Source organism: Lagenorhynchus albirostris, chromosome 15 (assembly GCF_949774975.1).
Source record: "Lagenorhynchus albirostris chromosome 15, mLagAlb1.1, whole genome shotgun sequence".
NCBI lineage: Eukaryota > Metazoa > Chordata > Mammalia > Artiodactyla > Delphinidae > Lagenorhynchus > Lagenorhynchus albirostris.
In genome coordinates, this window is record NC_083109.1 from 16157997 (window position 1) to 16183151 (window position 25155).

The 25155-nt window shown below is 49.4% G+C and overlaps 2 protein-coding genes across 8 annotated transcripts in view; one reads left to right on the forward strand and one right to left on the reverse strand.

The window, feature by feature from the left end:
- Positions 1-1310: 1310 nt before the first annotated feature.
- Positions 1311-6829, forward strand: FITM2 (fat storage inducing transmembrane protein 2). Of its 2 annotated transcripts, XR_009535394.1 has the most exons (3): positions 1311-1529; positions 3521-4769; positions 4912-6829. XR_009535394.1 is itself a non-coding variant. In XM_060123459.1 (2 exons), the coding sequence occupies exons 1-2, from the start codon at positions 1357-1359 to the stop codon at positions 4134-4136; spliced, it is 789 nt and encodes a 262-aa protein (XP_059979442.1). In that variant the 5' UTR covers positions 1311-1356; the 3' UTR covers positions 4137-6829. The 2 variants fall into 2 exon arrangements, 1 of the variants encoding a protein (XP_059979442.1); XM_060123459.1 differs by having other exon boundaries at positions 3521-6829.
- A 5083-nt stretch (positions 6830-11912) lies between these two features.
- GDAP1L1 (ganglioside induced differentiation associated protein 1 like 1) overlaps positions 11913-25155 on the reverse strand; it is a 31143-nt gene continuing 17900 nt past the window's right edge. For 5 of the 6 annotated variants that reach the window (XM_060125267.1, XM_060125266.1, XM_060125265.1 and 2 more), the window contains 4 exons: positions 23596-23693; positions 22699-22813; positions 12660-13326; positions 11913-12562 (listed from right to left, as the gene is read on the reverse strand). In XM_060125267.1, the coding sequence (XP_059981250.1) occupies positions 12983-13326; positions 22699-22813; positions 23596-23693 (557 nt within the window). In that variant the 3' untranslated portion in view covers positions 11913-12562; positions 12660-12982. The remainder of the gene's footprint in view (positions 12563-12659; positions 13327-22698; positions 22814-23595; positions 23694-25155) is intronic. The other variant, XM_060125269.1, reaches the window with a different exon arrangement.

The window sequence follows — 25155 nt, forward strand, 5'->3', positions numbered from 1 at the left end:
GCTTGGGAGGCTATTGAATAAGTATTTCAGTTTTAAATGTGTATTGTTTAAAGAAAAATGTTAAGCAAATAATAGTATTGGTGGTATACGGACATAGCAAAAACAGTTAAGGTGGACGTAATGTGTTGAATGGTGACACCCCCCCCAAAAAAAAAGATATGTCAAAGTCTTGATCCCTGGTACTTAGGAATGTGACCTTATTTGGAAATAGGGTCGTTGCACATATAATTAAGGATCTCAAGATGAGATTATCCTGGATTTAGAGTGGACCCTAATCCAATAACTAGTGTCCTTATAAGGGACAGAAGGAGAGAGGACACACAGAGACACAGAAGGGAGAAGCCCACGTGAAGACGGAGGCAAAGATTGGAGCGATGCAGCCACAAGCCAAGGAATGCCAAGACTGCCAGCAGTCACAGAAGCTAGGAGAGAGCTACGGAAAGGGTCCTCCCTCAGAGCCTCCAGAAGGAACCAATCCTGTCAGCAGCTTCATTTCAGACTCTGGCCTCCAGAACTGTCAGAGAATAAATTTCTGTTCGTTTAAGCCAACATAGTTGTGGTAATTTGTTATGGCAGCACTAGGAAACTAATACAGTGGCAAAGAAATGCCGCAAGGTTGGGAAACAATTAGACACCCAGCCATGACAGGGGATGAGTGGGTTTAACTCTGTGATAAACGAGTGACTGAGTCATCAACGCCCTCTTCTGATGGCCGTTAACCCCCAGCGTCCAGCATTTTCTCTCAATACCAATCACAGTTGTTTTAAAAGTGAAAATAAAGTTAATAATTTAAAATGTAAATCTAATGGTTATTTTATGCATTTATTTTCTCATGTCCGTATGTCTGGACCACCATAATGAACCTCGAGTTCATAAACTAACTTGGGAAAGTTGATCACCTCTTGGCTCCCCATGTTACAGATGAGAAAACTAAGGCTCAGATGGAGGAAGCATCTCCAAGAGAGACTAAATGATGCTGGGACCACTGCTTCAATTCCTACAACTCTACGTTTATTCTTCCCCACCTCCAGCAAATATTTCCACAAGCGCTTTTTCCTCCGATCAGAGCAAGGCACAGAGGATGTGTGCCTTTCCTTACCGGGAGCATGTTACCCTGGCGGCGGGATTTCGAGAAGGCAAGGAGGCAAGCGAGGATTTTGGAAACAGGAGCGCTGCAGGGGCCGCAGGTGGCCAGGAGGGGGAGCGCGCGGGCTCCGGAGCGCTCACGCTCCTCGGGGGCGGGGCTTGCGAGCGGCGCGCGTGCGCTCAAAGGGAGGCGGTGGCGCCGGCCAAGACGAAGGGCCAGACGGTGGCCGAGAGGGCACGGGGAGGCTGACGGAGGCCGGCAGGTCGGGCATGGAGCACCTGGAGCGCTGCGCGTGGGCCCTCAGGGGGACGCTGGTGCGGGCGGCCGTACGGCGCTACCTGCCCTGGGCCCTGGTGGCCTCCATGCTGGCGGGCTCCCTCCTCAAGGAGCTTTCCCCTCTGCCCGAGAGCTATCTCAGCAACAAGCGCAACGTCTTCAACGTGTGAGTGCGCCCCGGGTCCTCTCCTGTCCCTGCCGTAGCTGTCGCCTTGCCCAGAGAGCCGGGGGTTAGCTGCCCTGATGGACGAGTCATTGGAAGGGGAGGTCCTTCTCCCCTTCGTGATAGCAGCGTCTGCACGCGTGTCGCGATGGAGGGACCCCGGAATAGCTAGTGTCACTAGCAAGTCGCGTTTGCACACCCAAACCAGACAGTTTGAGCTTGACTGGGCAGGGTGGTGTGTGTGTCTGTGTGTGTGTGTAGGGGTGGGGGGTGGGAAGGGGGGTGAACCGGCCTGTGTCGCTGCTCCCCCTGCCTCCCTTTTGGGGGTTAGGAGTTGGCCCCTGCCCTGGGGGAGATGCCACCTCCCTCCTGCCTGCGCCTCCGCCCTAAATCTGATACCCCCCAGCTGGTGACAGAATCCCATCACACCTGGGTGGGGCAAGCAGACCTGCCTTCTTTCGCCAGCACCCCCCGCCCCCCACCTTTGAGAGCCTGTCCTAGCCCATGCCAACCCCCGTTCCAAGACAGTCGCCCCGGAGTGGAACCCTCCAGTCCGTGACCTTACCCCTAGATCTGCTTGGATTTTCTCAGTCACTCAAAGTTCATGGCAGTGGCCTAGGAACACCATCCCAGCCGGGCCCTTTGAGACTTCTCCTTAAGTCCACCCACCCCCTCCTTTTTTTTTTTTTTTTAAATCTCTTGGATTTTAAGTTTATCGACGCAAACACCGTTGCAATAGTAAAGGGAAACTCTGAAAGATAAAACTCCTCCCCTGACGTGAGCTTCGACTCTCCTTGGGAGGTGCAGTGTCTGCAGCATCTCCCAAAAGTCAGTCCAACTTTGGTTATCTACTTAAAACCCTGGTTTCTCTCTCCAGCAGTTTCATCAAATACCTGACAGGTCTTGGCTGTGGCCAGATCCTTGCATATCAGTCCCAGGGAAGATTTTAGCGACAGGCCCTTGGGTAGTGTCTGAAGAACCTTTGGAACCCAGGAAGAGTCCTTCTGTCCTTTGTGCACCTTCCTTCCTCACCCACCCATGGAGGCTGGGCTGAGAATAGGTTATGAGAGTGGTCATGGCCCCAAGCCTCTTGCATATGTGTTTACCGCACCTGGTCCCCAGCTCAGCCACCTTTGATGAGGGCAGGGGAGGCAGACAAGACAGCTGCTGCTTGATCTGGCCTGGGTGAGCTGGGAGCCTAAGAGCCTGGCAGACAAGTCCCTGTCTTTTGCGAGTTGCCGTGGATTCTGGTGTTTTGCTCCACACCTCTATGCTAGTTAATTATTGAAAGGGAACTAGTGAATCATTGGCTCTGGATTTAAAAGTCGTTGGGTCCCCTCAGTTCTATTTAACAGTTGAGGAAACGGAGGCCTGGAGGTGTGGTAATAAGTCGGAGTCAGGATTTGAACCTGGGTCTTCTAGCGTGAAGTCATGCTCTGTCTGATCATTTCTACCATGTAGGAAAAAGCCTTGGTGTAGAAAAAGCCGGGGCTTTGGGGCTGGCCAAACCTTGGTTTAACCTGGGCTTGCTGGTCATGTGAGTGTGATCCTGGCAAGTTACTGAACTATTCTTTACCTATAATATGGGGCTAGTGACACCTTCCCCCCGAGGTAACAGTATTCTATGGGAAAGTGGATGTATGTGAAAGCTCTGTAATTACTTTCCTCAGCAAATAGCGTAGTGCTTAAGATCACAGAACCTGGGTTTAAATCCCGGCTCCACCACTGATGACCTCTGCTTTGGGCACGATGCTTCTCTGTGCCTCTGTTTTCTTCTCTGTAAAATAGGGATGATAGCAGTACCTACCTCATAGAGTTGTGTAAGGATTCAATAGTTAATACACTTAAAGTACTTAGTGAGTGAAGTTGTGGTCTATAGCTTTTATCACCTATTTCTCCTTTTTCCCTCCCTCGAGAGTCCAGGGTCCTGAGTGATGACATTGTTCCCCCTCCGCCATGTCCCCGTCTTCACTTCCACTTTCTTCCTCTGCCAGGTATTTTGTCAAAATGGCCTGGGCCTGGACCTTCTGTCTCCTCCTGCCTTTCATCACCCTCACCAACTACCACCTGATGGGCAAGGCCGGCCTGGTCCTGCGGCGGCTGAGCACACTGCTTGTGGGCACGGCCATCTGGTACGTGGGCACAGCCGTCTTCGCCAACATTGAGCACTACACAGGCAGCTGCTACCAGTCGCCAGCCCTGGAGGGGGTGAGAAAGGAGCACCAGAGTAAGCAGCAGTGCCACGGGGAAGGAGGCTTTTGGCATGGCTTTGACATCTCAGGCCACTCCTTCCTGCTCACCTTCTGTGTCCTTATGATTGTGGAGGAGATGGCTGTGCTGCACGAGCTGAGGACGGACCGAAGCCACTGGCTTCACGCGGCCATCACCACCCTGGGGGTCGCCCTGGGCCTCCTGACCTTCATCTGGGTGTGGATGTTTCTGTGCACGGCCGTTTACTTTCACAACTTGTCCCAGAAAGTGTTTGGCACCCTGTTCGGTCTGCTGGGCTGGTACGGGACGTACGGGTGTTGGTATCTGAAATCCTTCTCTCCAGGACTTCCTCCCCAGAGCTCTAGTTTGAATCTGAAGCAAGACGGTTACAAGAAATAAAAGAGAAGCAAAAGGGCTGACAGCAGGACAGTGGCTAATAGATTTTCCACTTATCTTTCTTAGTTATCGACTAAATTGTTGATCCCGCTTCCTGGAGGAAGCTTACCAGGCAGTGTGTGGGGTGGGGGTGGGGTGGAGTCTGGGGGGCGAGCAAGGTCAGGCCCCAGACTGTCCCTGGTGGCATCGCCCTGTGTCACAAGCACCGCCACTCCCAATCAGGCACTTTGCGTTCCTGGCAAGACTTGACCTTAATCTGGAACATCCCTTTTGGCCGAAGAGGGCCAAGCTCTGGCTCAGCGAGAGGGCGGGATCGGGAAAGCCTCTGTTGTGTGGCTGAAGTGGGGCCGGGGCCTCAGGACTCTCTTCTGCTGCCATCAGGTGCTCCCTGATTCTTCCTTGTCTTCTGTGTCAGTAGCTATTGCTGTTATTTAACAGTAGCTCCCTCTGGTCAGTTTTGCAGAAGCATTTATTTCCAGCAGGGTTCTTTATGAAACAACCAACTGCCTGAAAGACACATTCTGGTTGTAGTATTATTTCGTCCGCGGAATGTCAAATATTGCAAGTGGCTCGTGATTAGCTACCAAAACAGTTAAACTGGAGTGCCTCTGCGACAGAGTATTGGATGATTTTTAGGTAACGAACATTGATACTTTTCTGTCCATGTTGTCTATTATATATTGGTTTTCGGAGCAATAAGGTTACTTCCCCCCCCCCATTGTGAGTGAATGCTTTATAGTTTTTGATAACAATCATGGCGTTTGTTCTTTGTTGACAGAACTCCAGAAAATGACTCACGACTCTGCACTTTGGCACATGTGTAGATTGCTTTGAGGGTTTTTTAGAACACTCTTGGCCTACGGTATTGAATTCAAGCACACGGGACTCTTTTCTCTGTTAAGAATAAAACTGGAGAGCAGACGTTTTCATAACCTGTTGAATTTTAAGCTGAGTCAGGGTAATTTTGCAAAATGCATATTGGCACTGAACCTCCCCTGACCACCTGTCAGTGGTGTAGACTGAGTGGTGCTTCAGAGTTGTGTGGTAATAAGCCTTGTGTTCATCGCTGTGGCCCAAGGCACTTTTACCCTTTTGGACAAGGTTATGCTAAGTCAGAAGTGGACGAAAATATCTTCCCTTGCTTCTGATGGCAAGAAGCCAACCTGTCTGCAAAAATGTCCCTGATAAATGGCGGCTTGACTTTGGCCCACCCTCCTCTTACTTGGACCACCACCCAAACCAGACCAAACGGGCCTGTCCATCTGCCCTTGAACTCAACCTTTTATTTCCCCTTGGCAGCACTTCTCAATTTCCAGCCTTGTCCTTGTGTGGCCCTCACCTTGGGAGTGCTGGGAGTGGTGAGATGCCCTGTCCCTTCTGCCCCACCAAGGCACAGTTACCGCTCTGTGATGAGATACCCCTTCCCTCTCTCAGGGTGTCTCTTAAGCCTTTCGAACCAAGCGCCTTGCGTTTTGGATAATCATCCTGGAAGCTTCTTTGACGCCCCTCCCGCCCCAGTCAAGCCTGGTAATAGCATTAACTGATAAGCACTGCACTCGCCTGGCTTAACTCAAGCTTAGGTTGGTAGGAGTCTGAGGTCTGGAAAATCTTCAGTGTAAAATGTATTGCGTATAAATATGTACTTAAAATATGTAGTTCGTATCTCATCTGGCCACAGGTTAACCTGTATCGATCAAAATGTGGGGTGTGATACATTGTACCCAAAGGTGGCAGAAACACCTGACAGTGAGATTTCGAAGGTGTCACCGTGGTGCTTTGGGAGCGTTGGCAAGCTATGATGGGCCCCGGGAGAATTGTTTTGCCCCCTGGAGCTTACATCTGAAAACGGGGGTGGTGGAAGTGGGGCCGGGGTAGGTGGCAGGGGCTTGCTGAAGGGATTGACATCTCTCCTACGTTTCACGTTCAGCACCAAAAGGCAACAGGCACAAGGTGACGCCAGAAGTTCACTTGTCTCACTTAAATGTCCAGACGTTTCTCTCCTGCAGGTCTGACTCAGGTTCAGCCTTACTCTGACTCTGCGGAAAGCGTCCATTACCGAATCTTGTATATCGAGGAGTCTTCTGCCACTTCCTGTTCAGTCTTAGCACCTTTGCCTGCCTCTAGGGAACATGCTCTCAATCCCTGCGTGACACAGCGTGGCAAGGCTGAAAGTTTAGGCAAATGTGAGGTGTGGGTCCAAATCGTGTCTGACCCTGGTCAAGCCTCAATTTCCCCATCTGTAAAATGGAGGTGGTACTGTCAGGATGAAGGGAATATGTATGTGAAATGCCCAGCACACGTGCATAGCAGGTGATAACCCCCCTGCCTCCTCTTTCTTGATTAAGCCTTTAGAACTTTATGGCTCCTCTGGAGAAGGCAGGGAAACTAATATGTTCTTTGGAGTGCCATTTGGGGTCTGGGTGTCCTGTTGAAGTAGCCTTGTATTGTCTTTTGAAAAGCGTCTGTTCCCCAGGTGCTGAACAGGAGGGTTTTGAGGGCATCTGTGATCGCAGAATACCACCGTGCTTGGTTGTCTCTCCGTGTTGAGGTTCGTTCACCGGCGCCTCATTTTCCACGTGCATCTGTCGTCGTCTGAGTACCAGATTGTATTTAGAGAATGGCTCTCACCACTGTTATGTACACATACAGATCGTGTGTGTAAACAGGCAAATTAAACTAGAGATAATGAAATCCCACATTCCTGCATTTCGTGTGTTCTTTTCCAAAACCCTCAATTCCAGAACCAGGACAGCTCAGCCCATTTTATGAAAGGAGAGTAATTCTTACTGGAGCTACTCGTTGTGTATAGGGGAATTTCAAGGCTGTAGTCACTCTTATTTTCTTTCTCCTCAATCCTGTGACCTAAGGATATGTTGTCATGTATTTCTCAGCCTGATTTACTCCTTCCCTTTGTGCCACATCTGTGTCTCAGAGTCCTGAGGCCTGGATCAGCCGGATTTGGGAGCAGTTTTCTTGGCAGTAAGAGGAAGGTGACACAAGAGCAGTTACAAAGTTCACTCAAATGAGGTCATCTGTGAAAACGCCCTGGAGGCCTATACGCGTGTGAGGACTTTTCGTACCTTTTAGCGCCCTCTCCCGTCAGGTCAGCCTGACCTGCTTGGCCCCTCCACGTAGTATCTGTCAAAAGCCCAATGGCTCCAGGATTTGAAGCTCCTCCTTTGGCAGAACTTCCCTGTTCAGATTCCGTTGGCAGCACCAAACCCTTCTTGAGTTTATCCTGTGAGCCAGGAGCTAGGACAGGATAATGAACTCCCTCCCTCCTGGAGCTTGTGGTCCAAAATCTATCCCTTCAGAGCTTAAGGTGTGAGTGGGGTTGCAAAGTTTGATTTTGCTACCTCTGTGCGTTTTTTTTTTTTTTTTTTTTTTTTTTTTTTTGCGGTACGTGGGCCTCTCACTGTTGTGGCCTCTCCCGTTGCGGAGCACAGGCTCCGGACACGCAGGCCCAGTGGCCATGGCTCATGGGCCCAGCCGCTCCGCGGCATGTGGAATCTTCCCGGACCAGGGCACGAACCCATGTACCCTGCATTGGCAGGCAGACTCTCAACCACTGCGCCACCAGGGAAGCCCACCTCTGTGTGTTTGAGGAATTTTCACTCCTGGAGAAGATGCATAAGGAGTCAACAACCACCATAGAGTGTTCCGAGTGCTGGCCAAGGTCAGGGCCTGGGAACACAGAGCAGGGGACAACCAGGTGCCCTGGGGAATCACGGGATATTTTCACAGCACGTAGTTCTTTTGGGTCTTGAAGGATGAGAAGGAGTTCAAGCAGTTAGGCAGAGAACAGACTCCAAGGACGCGAGAACAGCATGCACAAAGGCATGGAGATGAGCTGCCATGATTTTCATCCAGAGATCCCTTCTCAAGAAACCTAACTTTCCCCTCATGTTCAAGAGCAACAGAGATTGAAGAAAGGCAGACTGAAAGGACTGTCAGTGGAGGTCCTGGATGCGCCCTGCTATGTTATAAGGAGCACTCAGCTAGAAGTGTGAACGCCCGGCTTTGAGCTGGCTTCCACCACTGCTTTTTCTGCTCTTCTGTGTGACCTTGGCCGAGTCATTCAACATCTCTGGGTCTCAACTTCCTTATCTGATAAATGACGGGCACAGACTGGTTAACCTCATCAACTCTTCTGCTCTATTCTATTTCTTTGCTCCGCTTGATGAAAAGTTCTTCCCAAGCTGGTTATGACTTTTATTTAAGGAAACAACGTGAAAAGAAGCTCGCACTCAGCTGAGGTGGCAGCTGGCTTCCCGGTGAGTGACCGGGGAGCTGATCTCTGGGCGCACTTTATCATACCCCTGCTTTTCTCTGCATCGACAGCCTAATGCAGTGTAGACCTGATTGCTTGGCTTCCTAGGGACTTCCTGGACATGGGGAGCTGGACCTAGCTCCCAGAGGGATGAACCGCAGAAGTCTTTTTAAAAAGGTCTCCAATTTCGATATCAAGGAGAGGGTAGATTCTGTTAAGGGAAACTCCGTGCAGTATAGTCACCTTCAGAAATTGTCCCAGAAATCCCTAATACAGCCTCTGGGGTGTTTTAAAATTGAACACACACAGCGTAGAAAACAGGTCCTCCCATACCTTAGGGAGAGGGGAGATGGTAAATTGGGCCCACGTGATTAGATGGTAACCTTGTCGTATCCAGACTTAAAATGTGCAGACCCGGGAGCTCCCTGGTGGCCTGTGGTTAGGATTACAGGCTTTCACTTCCCTGGCCCGGGTTTAGTCCCTGGTCAGGGAACTGAGATCCCACAAGCCGTGTGGCCCAGCCAAAAACAAAAACAAACCAAAAAAATGTGCAGACCTAACAATCTCAGTCTAGGGACTTAGGCTATGGGAATGTTCATAGAGGTGGGCAAAGATAAACACAAAGATTTCATTGCAGCTATTTGTGATAGTGCAAAGTTGTCAAGATTTATCTAACTGTTGCCAATTGGTTAAATAAATTATGGTAACCATATCAGGAATATAATGCAGTCACTACAAAGAATAAATGGTGTTATATTTAGCACGGAATCTGGTGGCAAAAAGACTCTGCGTTCGTGCTGATTAGAACTTACAGCTGTGTGCCCTCGGTCAGGTCAGAATCTCTGAGCCTCTTTGTGAAGGGTAAGGTGGGGATAATGCCTCACCTCACTCAACATCCATTGCCCCGCTAGGTGAGGGGCACTATGCTGGACACGGTGTTAATTCAGAGACACGGTTCTGCCCTCAGTTTAGCCAGGCACAGGCAATGAAATGAGCACATCCACACAGGGTGCTAAGCGTCAAAAGCAGAGTGTTCCCCTACGCTACCCCAACATTGTCCCAGCTCAGGCAGAGATGATTTACATAATACACTCAGAAAAGCAAAGGACGGAGGAGATTATTCTGCCTCTGCCATACACACTGGCTGTGTGACCTTGGACAAGTCCCTCAGTTTCTTCATCTGTAAAATGGGGATAATAGAAGTACCTACCTTGTAGAGTTGTTGTGAGGATTAAATGAATTGATACTTGTAAAGGGCTTACTTTACTAGGACAGGACCTAGTCTATGGGAGGCACTATATAAAAGTCTTTCAAGTGCACAATAAGCCCCTAATCTGCCATCAATACTATAACTACTTTAAAAGCAGGAAAAAGAGGGACTTCCCTGGTGGTCCAGTGGTTAAGACTCCGCGCTTCCACTGCAGGGGGCACGGGTTCAATCCCTGGTTGGGGAACTAAGATCCCGCGTGCCACATGGTGTGGCAAAAAAAAAAAAAAAAAAATTCAGGAAAAAGAAACCCCATACGTGTCAGTGTTTTAATTTTGATTGACTCAGAGATAGTTAAAACATACAGTCGAATGTGGAAGGCCATGTCCCAGGACCTCTAGAATGAATGGAGTCTCCGAGACTATAGTCTGGTTTCAGGGCTAACTAGGAGGTGGGGGAGAGTGAGAGAAGTGTTTTCCAGGAGAGCTGAGGGGAAAGGACATCCGTGTACCTGTGGGGTCCTTTGTGCCAAGGTAAAGTAGGTGTTTGAGGTGCTGTCCACTTGCAGGTAGGCTAAGGGCTGCAGCTCTGCAGATATGGGCTGGCCTCAGCTGGTGAGCTCTGCTTCAGGCAGTGGACCAGCTGGCCTTGGTTCGAGGCCACAAGCTGGGCTCAAGTCTGTTCTGCTTTCAGTCTAAGGTCCAGATGAAAAGGGCAGCAACTACCTGGGGCCTGCTCTTCTCGTGATGAACACTGAGGCACCCACATGGTACGTTTAAAGCCTCTACTCCCATCACATCCTTCCACTAACAGTCCACTGGCCCAAGATGGTCACATGGACAGTACCCTGATGGAGCAGGGAATAAACTCCACCCACGGTGGGAGGTGCTGCAAAGTCACATGGCAAGGGTTGTGGATGTATAACCCTATTAGGGAATCCAAAAATCCAATCTACCACTTGTACCTTGGGTGCTCACTCTCTGAGCCTCTGTTTCCTCATCAGTGAGACATAAAAAGCTATGCTTTGCAGACTTAGACATAATTTATGTGAATTTCCTAGTACCTGGTTAGTACTCAAAGGATGGCAGCTATTATTATTATTAGCTCCATTTAGAGATGAGAAAACTAAGGGTTTTAGGCAATGTGGGCCCGGGTTGCTAGGAAAGGACCAAACAGGTCTTTGGAGATAACGTTGGAATGGCCCGGGCAGATGATTCTGTGACTTTGGCAGTGAGCAGCCAATGAGCTGAAGGAGATATGACCTTCAGCAGCCCTTACCGTCCTCCCCAACAGGCATCCTTCTGTGAATGTTGGATAGACCTTCTCAGCATTGTAAACACTGGGGGCGCCCATTACCGCAGTCCTGGCGGTGGTGGTGTCTATCTTCCCAACTAGACTGAACTCAGCCCCACACCCTGTCCATCTCTGCAACCCTCCATGGCACCTGGTAGAAGGCTCAGCAGCTGATGGATTCTGAGTAAACGTACGCATGTTGACTCTTTTCCACACCCGAGCTGCTCTCCATGACATTCCGAGACAGAAAGGGACCAGGGAAAGGACACTTAGCTCTAGCTCACTTGTTGTGCGATCCTGACCAAACCAGACACATGCCCATCCCAGGCCTCAGTTTCTGCACGTGTGGAACTGGCAGGTGGGGCCTGTGGAGTCTTTGAGTCTATGGTTCTCTCCAGCAGTCTGCCTGGGCCTCTTCCCATTCAGTGCTTCCTTATGTCAGAGGCTGCTGGCTGTCCACCAGGATCTGTTCTCTCCTTCCTTAGCAATAGGCTGCCCAATCACAGACTACATTTCCCAGCCTCCTTTGCAGCTGGGTGAAGCCTGGTAATTAAATTCTCACCCATGGACCGTGTGTGGAAGTCGCATGACCCTCTTCAACAGCTGGGCCTTAAAGTACTGGACGTGTGCTCTAACATCCTGTCTATCCTTTCCTATTGGATAAAACCTGGCCATGGGAATTCCCTGGCAGTCCAGTGGTTAGGACTCAGAGCTTCATTGCCTTGGGCCTGGGTTTGATCCCTGGTTGGAGAACTAAGATTCCTCAAGCCATGCGGTGCAGCCAAAAAACAAACAAAAGACCTGGCCTCCCCAGATCCAGCCTTGGGCCCCCCAAGCAGCCATCAGTCATCTCTTCCTTCTCACCAGAAGTGAAATGGTCAAAACATTGGTGAGAGTCACGAGAGTCAGACTCACTGAGTCTCAACGTCGTACCTCCACCCCTCTGGCCCCAAACTCTGGAAACGAGAACTAGATGGACAGCACAGGTTTAGAAATGAAAAGCAGCTGCTCCTCCTTGATGCTTTTTATTGGGGGCTTTCAGTGTTTTCTAAGCATGAGCAGCAGTGACACCCAGACCCTCTCCCAACATGCAAAAGGCACAGGGAAGTGAGACGCCGCAAGGACGGGCAGCGTGGACGCAGAAACCCCCCTGCATGGCATGGTAGGGCGTGGGGGGAGCCCCGAGAGTGAAGGGGAAGGCAGACGTTAACAGAGATGGCTTTGGCAGAGGCTGGAGGAGGGACATCCACCTCCAGACCCACCCCTGCGCTCCGGCCAGGGCTGAACTTCCGAGAGAAGATCAATGTGCCTTTTCCTGAAAGTCCACCTCACATGGTGGGAAAACTCAGCTCCGGGTGGGAAGAGGAGGATGGACACTGCCTTCAGGGACTTCCAGTAAAGTGCCCGACCGAGCACACTGGCCAAATCAAGAGGGGGATGGGAGGGTGTGCTCATGGCGTCGGCCCCAGACATGGCCTGTGGCTGGAAGTCACTGCCTTGGCCCGGCCAGTGCTGTCTCAGTTCACTTCCAGGAGGAGAATGAAGCCCCTTCCAGTCTTCAGGGGCCTCCTGTGGGGTCTCCAGGTCTCCAGCCCCACCTGGAGGTAGCGCTTAGAAGAGTCAAGTCTTGATGTTGGCTTTGTCCTGTGGAAGAGTTCCCTGGGCAAGAGGGAAGGGGAGGTGGGGGTCAGGCCCTCCGAGCCCCCAGCACCTCCCAGAATCTGGGCCCTGGTGAATGAAATGACCTGGGACTCACCTTGGATCCTAACCAGTCCCCACAGTTCCATCTTGAGACCTTGAATCGAAAAAAAAAAGGCATTCTTGTTTTTGTTTGTTTCTCTCTCTTTCTCTCTCTCTCCCACTCACTCTTTCTCTCCTTCAGTAGAACCGTGGCCTCAACTTACGGCAGTGGCAACATCTACTCCTAAACTATGTTTTCAGACTGACGATAGAATTGCTCCAAACAAGGGGTGGGAGGGGCTGTCCAAGTGTGCATGAGACGGTGCGTTACTGAGAGCTCACTGGGAATCACACAGGACAGAGACACCAACAGTCAGACACCAAGCCCGGGGCCTGGCTTTAGATGTATTTTTTCTTGAGGTACCAGTAGGCAAAGTAGCCCATCCCACCCAGGGAGCCCATGAGGAAGGATGCCCCAAAGAAAGATGGGGGTTTCCGCTTGACCAGCCGGAACGCGTTGGGGATGACTGCTGACAGCAGAGTGGTGTGGATGTCGCCCAGAACTTTCCGGAAGGCAAAGCGTTTCTGGACCCTCTCAAAGAAGGACTGCAGGTTGGGCCGGCTGCCATCTTCCCAGTATTTCTTGGACAGTCCCAGGAATTTGAGGCGGTGCAGGGTGGCTCCCAGGAGGACATCAGCAAGGGTGAAAGCACAGCCGCAGAGCCACAGCTCACATTTCTGCCCTAGAATGGAAGTGACAGGAGATGGGGGAGGGGAGGGTCAGCTCTTCTTCCGCCATACACGCCCTCCTCTCTCAGTGACGCCTCTGGCTTCTGTCTGCCTGCCGTAGTGTTCCCCCAAGGTCACCCACTCCTGCACTTCTTTCATGATTTTTGCCAGATGCATATACTACCTCTATTATTTGTTTTCTTTAAATCAACTGACTTATTAAATGCAAATATATGTATTTAAACTCCGGACTCATATATCCCACTGCCCATTTTCCAGCTCTCCTTGCGAGTCCACTGTGCATCTTAAACGCGACATGTCCAAAACTGATCGTCACCCCCAAACCCACCACATTCATCCCCATGTCAGTAACAGCACCTCCATCCTTCCAGCCACTCAGGCCAAAAGCCACGCAGGCCATGTTGAATTCTTTCTTCTCTTTCTTTCACACCCCACATACACTTTGTCAGCAGTTCCCATCAGCTTTATTTTCAAAATACATCCGAAGTTAGATGTTACCTCCGATGTGACCATCCTGGTCCTAACGACCATTATCGTTTGCCTTTGACTCCCTAGAGTCTATTCTCAGCACAGCAGAGAGAGGAATCCTGTTAAATCTTAAGTCAGGTCATGTCATTCTCTCTGATCAAAGCCCTTTAGTGACCCCCTGTCGTAGTCAAAGCTGAAGCCCTTCTAATGGTCTAAAGGTCCTACGTGATCTGGCCCCCAGGTACCTTTCAGACCTAGGAGTCTACTTTTTCCCCCTTGACTCACTCTTTTTTTTTTTTCGGCTGTGCTCCATGTCTTGCGGGATCTTAGTTCCCCAACCAGGGATTGAACCCAGGGCCACAGCAGTGAAAGCGCTGAGTCCTAACCACTGGACCGCCAGGGAAGTCCCCCGCCTTGACTCACCCTTCTTCAACCACACTGGCCTCCTTGCAGTTCCTCATTCCAGGCACGTTCCCACCCCAGGGCCTTTGCACTTGCTGTTTGCTCTGCCTGGAACACTCTTCCCCCACAGAGCTACTCCTCCACCTCTTTCAGATCTTGGCTCAGTGCCATCTTCTCGGGGGGCTTCACTGACCACCCAGTTAAAATTGAAACCCCAATCCCAGCAGTCACTGTCCTCCTCCCCTGCTCTGTTTTCTTTCATACAACTTTTCCCCAGTGTTCCACCATATACTGTACATGCTCATTTTGTTTATTGGCTGCCACCCTCTACCAGAATGGAAGCTCCATGAGGGCAGGAATTTGGGTCTGTCTTGTTCACAGCTGTATCCCCTGCACCTAGAACAGTGCCTGGCTCACTAAATCTTTACTTAATGAGTGATGAATGAGAAAAGAAACTATCACTAAGAGTATCATTTGCCATAACCTATGTGCAATGATAAAAGTACATTTAACAAAAGACAAAACAAATGCTATTAAATTCCATCTGGATACTACTGCCTGCCCAAAATCCCCGAGCCCAAGACTTATTTATTTGTTTGAAGAAAAGGGCAGGTATTAATACATAACCCCTTTATGGGAATTAAATACTAGCATCATACTAACACTCTTTAATACAATCAAAAGAATTAAAAAGAGAATAATTCTCATCGTGTGGTTTTATATTAGTTATCGCCATGGTCACGGGACATCTAAAATTAGCCTGTGTACTTAGGAAACACTAGACTTGAAATTCTAGAGCCCCTTTGGTCTCCTTCATCACTGCTTTGCTCAACAACCTGAAATTCTCCCCAGTGACTACACATTAATGTCCAGATTCCTCTGCATGGCTTTTAAGCCCTTTCAGTAGTTGGATGAGCTCCAATGTATTGGGTTGGCCAAAAAGTTCGTTTGCTTTTTTCTAGAACATCTTACGAAAAACCCAAACGAACTTTTTGGCCAACCCAGTACTTCTCTGATCTTCACTTCTCACAAATTGCCCACTTGCCCATTGTTCCCTCAAGCAAGCCACGCCCATTTTGGCCTCTGGGCCATTGCCCCTGCTGCACCCCATGCCTGGAATGCTCTCCCCTTCCTCTCCACTTCCGGTGAGGTCTGCTTTCTTGGGAAGCTTGCTTCTGCCCTTTTGTAGAGGTGTTCCTTTCAGCTCAGAAATTCCATGAGTCTAATACCCTTCACCCTCACAGCCTGAGCCTCCCCCTTTCACTCTGTGTCCTCATGTTCATTCATTCATCCAACAAATGTTTATCTGGTAGTATGTGCTGGGCATGAAGACATGACAAGACACAAATGTCTTCCCTCCAGAGGCTCATGGTCTCAGGGGAGGAGGAGCTAAAGTGTAATGAAGGCTCTGATCAGAAGTTTGTTCTTGAATATGGAATCTTCCAGATGCCTGTTAGGAGATGGGAGATGATGTGTCTGCAGTTAGAGGTACAGGTGCACAGCATCATCAAGGGCGTGAGTGGAGACAGAGCTGAGAACAGAACCAAGGACTGAGCTTCGGGGCCTCAAGATTTAGATATTGGGCAACAAGAAGCAACCAGCGAAGGAGTGTGCGAAGGAGTAGCCGGTGAGGTGGGAGACGACCCAGGTGAGTGTGGTGTCCCAGAAGCCAAGATAAGAAAGTGTTCCAAGGACAGAGCGCTCAGCTGGCTTCAGACACTGCCGGGAAGTCACAGAAAAGGAGCTGAGAATTGGCGATTGCATTTGGCGACTGGTGACCTTGACAAGAACAGTGGCAGTAGATGCTGACGCTGAAAGCCTGGTTGGGAGGGAGTCCAAGAAAGAAAGGGAGGAGAGGAATCAGAGACGGTGAGCAAAGGTCACCCTTTCAAGGAGTTTTGCTGTCATGGGAAGGATATGCCGATAATGTGAGACGGGTCAAGAGTGTTTTGGGGGACTTCCCTGGTGGTGCAGTGGTTAAGAATCTGCCTGCCAATGCAGGGGACACGAGTTCAAGCCCTGGTCCAGGAAGATCCCACATGCTGTGGAACAGCTAAGCCCGTGCACCACAACTACTGAGCCTGCACTCTAGAGCCCAGGAGCCACAACTACTGAGCCCACACGCCACAACTACTGAGCCCGTGCGCCTAGAGCCCGTGCTCTGCAACAAGAGAAGCCACCGCAATGAGAAGCCCGCGCACCGCAACGAAGAGTAGCCCCCGCTCGCTGCAACTAGAGAAAGCCCGTGCGCAGCAACGAAGACCCAACACAGCCAAAAATGAAAAGATAAATAAATTAATTATTTTTTAAAAAGAGTGCCTTTGTAAGTTGGGAAGAAAAAACCAGCACGTTGATGGGAATGATCGAGCCGAGAGGAGGTGATGCTACAGGAGAGAGTGGAGAGAATCACTGATGTGGTGTCCTTGAAGGGATGAACGTGGGTGGCATCAAGTACACAAGGGAAGGGACTAGGCTTAGCTAGTTCAAGAACAGTTTATCCTTGGTAACAAGAGGGAGTACAGGGCACCGTCTCTCAACAAATCTAAGCTGCTGTCAAATGTAAGACATCTACCTGAGAGAGTACTTCATCATACATATGTATGTATCTCCACTGACACGTAGGCCTCTTTCAATGGGTACATTTTAATTTGGGTCTGTGTGTGGACCTATGTGTCTGCATCCTGCATGGTGTGTATGTTTACCCATGTGAATGCCTGCTCAGATCCATGAAGCTGGTTGTGTATTAGCATGTAGACAGCTGCACACATGGGCATCTGTGTCCGTGCAGTGGGGGGATTACCACATGCATAAGTGAAGGGTATGCCCATGTGCACTTGGTGGTTGCCTGCAGACAGATGTTCATGAGTGTGTAAGCGTGCATCGCTATTTAAGTATGTCCATTCCTGTGTTTCTGTTTGTAGGCAAATACTGCTAGCCATGACTGCATAATGTCCACGGGCGCGGGTAGCTATCTATCTCGCATGTCAACAGAAGGTCTTCAGTTTCCCCCGCTCCTGCAGCTGTGGGTTCCCTTTGCCAAGTCGCAGCCCTGGATGAACCTGTCTTGTGCCTTCTCCAAGTCTGCCAGCTGAGTGTGCTGGAGACAGTTACCCTTACCAGTTACACTTTAAATCCTGACCACAAAGCCCGGGAGGGCCGGCAGCCCTGCCCAGGTCCTGTAGCAGTCCCGTAGCAGCTCTGGGGGATGCTCGCTTCACCGCCCCCTGCAGAGAGACGCACATCTTTCATCTTCTCTCCTCACACCCGGTGGTTTTCTCTGTTGAAGACGTCACCTCATGCTTCATTCAGAAAACAGGAACCTTCAGACATGAAAGCCCTTACCCCCCACCATGAAACCCACAATGCCAGGCCCCTGCATTTACCACCTGCTGACACAAGGGAGGGTGTGAGCCACCTACGCTCAAGGTCAGGCCCTCCGTGGTCCTCTGCACCCACCCAATGCTGCACAGGCTCCCTTTCCCTTTCTAGAGCCACTCTCCTCCCCTCCCCACACTGCTCTGCGCCCCCCAGGAGGCCAACTTGACGGATACACTGATGGGACTCCGTGCCCTCTGGCTCCAGGGGTGTTTGGCCAGTGGGGAGCAGAGGTGGGAGATAGGATGGTGGGCGAGGGTGAGGTCAGAGTCTTACTTCCCTCAGTTTTTTCTCTGCAGGCTGCCACAGGCTGGCCGTGTTGGTTTGCTTATTTGTTTGTTTTTGGCCACACCAGGCAGCAGGCAGGATCTTAGTTCCCCGACCAGGGATCGAACCCAGAAAGTCACAGCTCCTGTCAGGTGGCCCTCTTTGTTCTGGTTCCTGAAACTGCCCCCATCGCTCACAACCCGAGGTCCAGGTACTGCACTTTTCCTTGTGGTTTCCCTGTGTCCCGCCCACACATCTGTAAACAGTCCCCTTATGAAGGCCTCTTTGATTTACCCAATTTGAGGGTGCCCTGTGTGTCCCCTGGGGACCCTGCCTGAAGCACACGCTCTCAATCCTCATTGGTCCTGCATCACTGATTTCTCCTTTCCACTGAGGCATTTCTATCGGCCTGAAAACACAGTTGTATCTCCTATCTTGAAAACATTCCTCCCTTTGCCCCACAGCCTTCTTCAGGCACCACCCCATTTCTCTATTCCCTCTACAGCGCAACTTCTCAAAAGGGTTGTCTACACTAGCCATCTTCACGCCTCACCTCCCATTCACTCTTCAGCCATTGCCCTTACATTCCAGTGAAACTGCTCGTGGCAAGGTCACCACCAACAGCCGTGGGACAAAACCCAAGGGATGCTTTCCTAACCTTGGTTTATTCAGCCTCTCAGCTGCATTTGACACTGTTCTCCCTCCTTAGAACACAATCCTTTCTGGGTTCTATGACACAAGAGTCCTCACGCCTCACTGGCCACCGTGTCTCATCAGCTTTGCCAGCTCGTCTGTCTTTACCCTTCTCTCAATGAGGGGGAGCCTCAGGGCAGATGTGGTAGTTTTAAAATACGAAACAGTGCTTGTCTTTCTCTGTGGAATCTAAAAAATAATATAAACACATGTATATGCAAAACAGAAACAGAGTCACAGATATAGAAAATAAACTAGTGAATATTACTCAGCCACTAAAAAGAATGAAATAATGCTATTTGCAGCAACATGGATGGACCTGGAGATTATCATACTAAATGAAGTGAGTCAGAGGGAGAAAGACAAATATCATATGATATCGCTTATATGCAGAATCTAAAAAAAAAATGATACAAATGAACTTATTTACAAAACAGAAACAGACTCACAGACTTAGAGACGGGGGAAGCGTTGCGGGGAGGGATAAATTGGGTGTTTGGGATTGATGTGTATACACTGCTATATTTAAAATAAAATGCCTTTCCATAAAAAGAGAGAGAGAGAGAGAGAGAGAGAGGGAGAGAAAATAAACTAGTGGTTACCAAAGGGGAGAAGGAAGGGGGAGGGGCAAATTAGGGGTATGGGATTAAGAGATACAAACTACTATGTGTAACATAGATAAGTAACAAGGACACACTGTATAGCACAGGGAATTATGGCCATTATCTTGTAATGACTTTTGATGGAGTACAATCTGTAACAATACTGAATTACTACGCTGTACACTCGAAACTAATATAATGTTGTAGGGAATTGCCTGGCAGTCCAGTGGTTAGGACTCCACACTTTCACTGCCCAGGGCCCGGTTCAACCTCTGGTGGGGGAAATAAGATCCCGCAAGCCGTGCAGCGCAGCCATAAATAAATAAATATAAAGTTGTAAATCAACTATACTTCAATTAGAAAAAAAGAAAAAAATACGCTCACAGATTACTTGATACTTATCTCTTTGGTGGAGCCCAATTTTTCTCCCCTTGAATATGGGCTGTATTTAATGCCTTGCTTCAGATGAATAGAATGTGGCAGAAATGACAGAATGACTTCCAAGGGTAGGTCATAAAAGATCATGTGGCTTCCGCTGCTTCTGTCTCTCTGGGATCCCTTGCTCAGGGGAAAGCCGGCTGCCGTGTTGTGAAGAAACTCAAGCAGCCCTAATAAGATGCCCATGTAGTGAGAAGCTGAGGTCTCCGGCCAACAGCTGTGGGGAACTGACACCTCTAGTGAAGACCCACGTGAATGAGCCATCGTGGACCCTTCAGCTCAGGGTGTTGCAGCCCCAGCCAGCGGCTTGACTTAGAGACGGGGGAAGAGTTGGGGGGAGGGATAGATGCATCATGCAACCCTGAATTAGAAACACCCAGCCAAGCTGCTCCAGAATTTCTGATTCACAGAAAATGTGTGATATGACAAATGCTTTTTTCCCCCTTTTTTTTAAAACTATGGCCCTCAGCTCAAATCTAGCCTGCTGCCTGTTTTTACTTATTTATTTATTTATGGCTGTGTTGGGTCTTTGTTGCTGCACATGGGCTTTCTCTAGTTGCGGCGAGTGGGGGCTACTCTTCGTTGCAGTGCACGGGCTTCTCATTGCGGTGGCTTCTCTTTTTGTGGAGCATGGGCTCCAGGCTCACGGGCTTCAGTAGTTGTGGCTCGCAGGCTCTAGAGCGCAGGCTCAGTAGTCGTGGTGCACGGGCTTAGTTGCTCTGCGGCATGTGGGATCTTCCCGGAGCAGGGCTCGAACCCGTGTCCCCTGCATTGGCAGGTGGATTCTTAACCACTGCGCCACCAGGGAAGCCCGACAAATGCTTTTTGTTTGTTTGTTTAAGCCGCTGAGTTTGGGAGCAGTTTGTTATGAGCAATAAATAACGAATAAGCAGGTCTTGATTCCTCTTTCTGTCTCTCTCCACTGCCCTGTAGGTGACATCATCCAATTCTACGGCTTTAATCACCGTGTGTATGCTGAAGACTTGCAAATGTCCACCTCCAAATTCTGACCTCTCCTTTGAAAGTCAGACTAGAATACCTAATGGCTTATGTGACATCCCCTCTTGGGGGTGACACTTACGTGCGGAATCTAAAAAAAACCTGAACTCTTGGGTCCCCCTTGCCCATATCAGGAAATGGTACCACTCAGTAGCTCAGACCAAAACCTCATGAGTCATCTTTGATTCCTTTATCCCCTCTTACTCCACTCCCTCCAATACCCTCGACCTTTCAGCAAGTTCCTGCCCATTTTATCTCCAAAATACCTCTCAAGCCTTTCGTGCCTCCCCATCTCCACTGCCACCACCTCAGTCCAAGCTACCACCATCTCATCTGGGCTTCTGTCTCCCTTGAAATCCATTTTCACAGCAACCAGAGTACTTTTGTAAAATCAGAACACCTCACCCCTGAGTAGATTGCAAAAATGGCTGCAAATTCCTCCCATTCCTGCACGCTTGCCCCTTTGCAAAGGCTGTGCTGCTTCTGCCATCAAGAGGCAGAGTCCAACCCTCTACCCTTTTAATCCTGGCTCTGCCATGTTACTTGCTTTAGCCAATGGGGCTTTCATAAATGTGACACAAGTAGAGGCTTAAAACATATTTGCACCTTGGGGCTTTGCTCTCTTGCTGCTCTCAGTATCCCTGTGACCACCATCATATGAAGAGCCTGGCTTAACCTGCTGGATGATGGGCAACATGTGGTCCAGCTACTTCCATTGGCCCCTGAACACTCTTCTGTAATGGCCCCTCTCCAGCACCCTCTCTGATAGAAATGAGAAAGTTCCTTCTTGAGGTATGCATTGTTTTTACTCATTTAGCCGTACTCTGCCTTTTTCTAGAAAGGATTTTTGGCAGCTGGCTTCAGCATGCATGACACTGTTCCTGTTTGGGACCTTAGGTATCTGTGTGTGCCATTTGCTTGAGGCCTCAGCTGTGAAATGCTGGAAGAACATTGGACCCATTGAGAGGGAACCTGTTCTTACCCTAACTATGCCATTTAAGAGCTGTGTGACCTTGAGCGAGTCACTTTATCTCTCTGAGCCTTAGTTTTCTCACCTGGAGAATGCACGTGCCTTTACCTGTCATATGTAATTAACTAGTATGTTCCAGGCACTGTGCTGAGTGTTTTTCATTTTTTAAAGAGTTCAACAAGATGGAGTTTAGGTTTTAAATTCTACTATTACCATCCTGTTTCACAGATGTTGAAACTGAGGCTCCAATAAGGAAAGGAACTTGCCCAAGTCACACGGTACAGGCAGCAAAGCTAGGACCCTAACTCATATCTGTCTCACTCTAAACCCATCTTTTAGAACACTGTGCTCCACAGCCTTCCCACATACACAGACATCTCTGCGTGTGTGTGAAGCTATGAGTGTAGCAGTGCATGTTGAATGGGTTCCACAAATTTGCATTGTTGAGGAGACCAGACTAACAGGGTACCTAAAATAGAGCAAAATGGGAAGGTCTCGAATGAAATTTGAAGAAGGGTGCTGGCAAGGATGGTGTATAGATGCAAAAAGGAGCAGAGTGGTAAGGAGAGGGTACTCCAGGCTAGAAGAGCTGCAGGAGCTAAGGTGTGGTGGTGGAAATGTAGCTGGCATGCTCAGCGTCCAGAGAAGAGAGGCACTTGAGAACAGAAAGAGTCAAGGTCAGAGAGTCCGGGTGAGCCTAGATGTCTGGCTCCTACAGCATGAAGGAGCCATAGTACATCCTTCAGTCGGGGAAAGGGGAGATGGTGTAGTGGATAGCGATCGCCACCACCATTACCATCATCATCTTCAATAGCCTTTATTAAATACTGTGTTCTAAGCGCTGATCTAAGTATTCTACATATATTATTTCATGCAGTGTCTCAACATCTCTCTGAGGTCGGTCTTATTATTATCCCCATTTTATGGATGGGGAACTGAGGTCTAGGGAGGTGAAGCACCTGGCCCAGGGTCATTCAACTAGCAAGTGGCCAAGCTAGGACTTAAACTTAGGTCTTTCTGACTCCATGGCCCATGATCCTAACCACCTGGATGGTCCTCTAAGATCTTTGGGGGGAAAGATGCTGGGACTGTCAGGGACAGAGTGGGCTGGATGGGCTCCAGCACTCACCTACCCCAGAACTGGCACCCACCCTCGTTCTCAAGCTTCCTCTTCTCCAGCTCAGCCTCGATCTGGTCCAGCACCATGGCCAGCTCCCCCAGGATCTTCTTCAGGTAGCTCACATCATCGTGCTCCAGGATCTTGGCCTGGGGGCAGGACAGACAGGTGCTAGAGGAGCTGAGTTGGCCTCAATAGAGCAAGGATGACCAGGGATGGAAGACTCTTGGCCCAAATCCCCTTCTGCAAACCCAGTCTCCTTATATCCCCTTAAGTGTATAGGATACCCCCACTGTTACAAGGCATCCTCATCTGGTGTTCACAATAGTCCTGTGAGCTTGACTGTCCTGGCCAGATCCCTTTCATGGAGCTGGTACTCTCATACACCAGCTGCCATGAGAGTTGGTTGACAGTGGCTCACAGCTTCCCCTTGTCCAGAGAATTGTTCTCAGCCATTGAGGAGTTTCCTGGAAATACTTGGGAAATAAATAGGTCAATGATTGGCTGATATAAGGGTATAAAAGTCTGTCCCTTTGTCTCAAGGTGGATCGACTTTGTGGCACCATTTATCCTCCACAGCTCCCTGTGGGATCAGGTTAACTTAGCCCCTTCTTCATCCTATCTCATCCTTACTGGGTTCTCCTTAGAGCGCTCCCTCAATACCTCGCTTACGCCAGAACCTCTGTCCAATGCTCTGCTCTTAGGGACACAACCTAAGACATTAGGAAAGTGAGGCATCAGGGCGACAGTGACTTGCTCAAGGTCAAAGGGCCAGTAAATGACAGAGGAGACAGGATTGGGAAAGCAAACCAGTGGTTTTCCCGTTTCATGTCATCAGCTGACTCTCTACTTAGCACCAGCTTCTTCCAGTTCTTCTTTTCCATGGAAAAGATGGTGGGAAAGGGGAATGAGCAGCCCTGGGGTCACTCACCATGAGCTTCTTCTGTTTAGAAAGGTAGGGATCAGAGAGCTGGGGCTCCTCTTCATGGTCCAATTTCATGAAGTCCATGGTGGCGTTGGCTAAATGTCCTGGGGAGAGAGTAGGAAAGGTCCCGTTCTTCTGATACCTGGTGCTCTTCCTTTCCCTTCCCCCCAACAACTTGGAATAGGTCCCATTCAAACAGTAGTCCAGGAAGTAACAATATCAACAGGCATAACTAGGAGACACTATGTCATTACAGGCTGGGACATAGGGATGGATGAGATGCCATCCTGCCCTAGACCATAAAAGAGATACCTACAACATAGCATGATCAATCTCTAATGAAGAGTGAACAGAATGCTGTGGGACCCAGAGGGCCACCTGCCTGGGGCACAAGGTGTCAAGAAACCTCACTGAGGAGGAGACTCTAGGGGATGAGTAGGAGTTTGCTGGAAATGAATATCACCCTAAATGTGGACAAGCTCATGCTTCAGTGAACGTCTCCCTCAACCCTTTCTGTAGTGAAGAAACGGATTCAGAGAGGCTAGTAAATTCCACACTAGTAAACGACAAGCAGATTTTGAATCAGGATCTGTCCGATTCTCAGTCTAGAGCTCACTCACTGTAATCCACAGGGAAAAACTTGTTTTAAAAAAACTATAAGAGAGCTTGGTGTCTTGAAACTTCCACTTCTGGTGAGGCAACTTCCCTGAAGATTCAGGGACATATTGATCACCTCTCCTGGGAAATTGGCCTTTTAAAGATGCTGAAAAGGCCTGGGTGATGGAATGTGGGTCAATGATGGAACTCAAGGCAGCACCTTGAGAATTATACTTAATGGGAGAGACAAAGTGTCCTATAATCTGACATTAAAAGTCTAGCTGTAAGCTGTGGGTTTTACAAGAGGAGGTGGAAGCATTAAGTGGGATAAGATCCTGAGGTCTGTTCCATGACTGGGGCAGAATTTCTCTGGAACTCTTAGCCAGTAAGTATGGGACATGGTGGGCCAGGTGTGTGGTGGGGCCCAAACCTGGCCTGCCCTCTCCCCTGGGTCCCAGCCCCACTTGGACATCTCTTGGACTGGGATGGGCATCTTCTCTGGCCCCACTGCCTCTATGTTCCCCTTATGATAACACTGATTGGTACTAGGTTAGAAAAATTTTAATCAATGTGGGTTGTTTGTTTTTTTGCCACACTGCGTGGCATGCGGAATCTAAGTTCTCTGACCAGGAATCAAACCCATGCCCCCTGCAATGGAAGCACGGTGTCTTAACGACTGGACCGCCAGGGAAGTCCCCAAATCAATTAGTTTTGAATAGATTATACATGCATGCTTGTTTAAAAATTCAAACAATATTAAGGAACGTACAGTGAAAAGTAAATCTCTCTCCTCTCAACCTGCAGTCCCTTAGTTCTGCTCTCCCAATCTTCTCATGCGTCCTTCCAGAAATACTCCTTGTGTTTGCAAGCACCTGTGTATCCATTCGATCCCTTTACATATATTAATGATAGTACACTAGATGCATTTTTTTGCCCTTTACTTTCTCCCTACTTACTAATATATCTTAG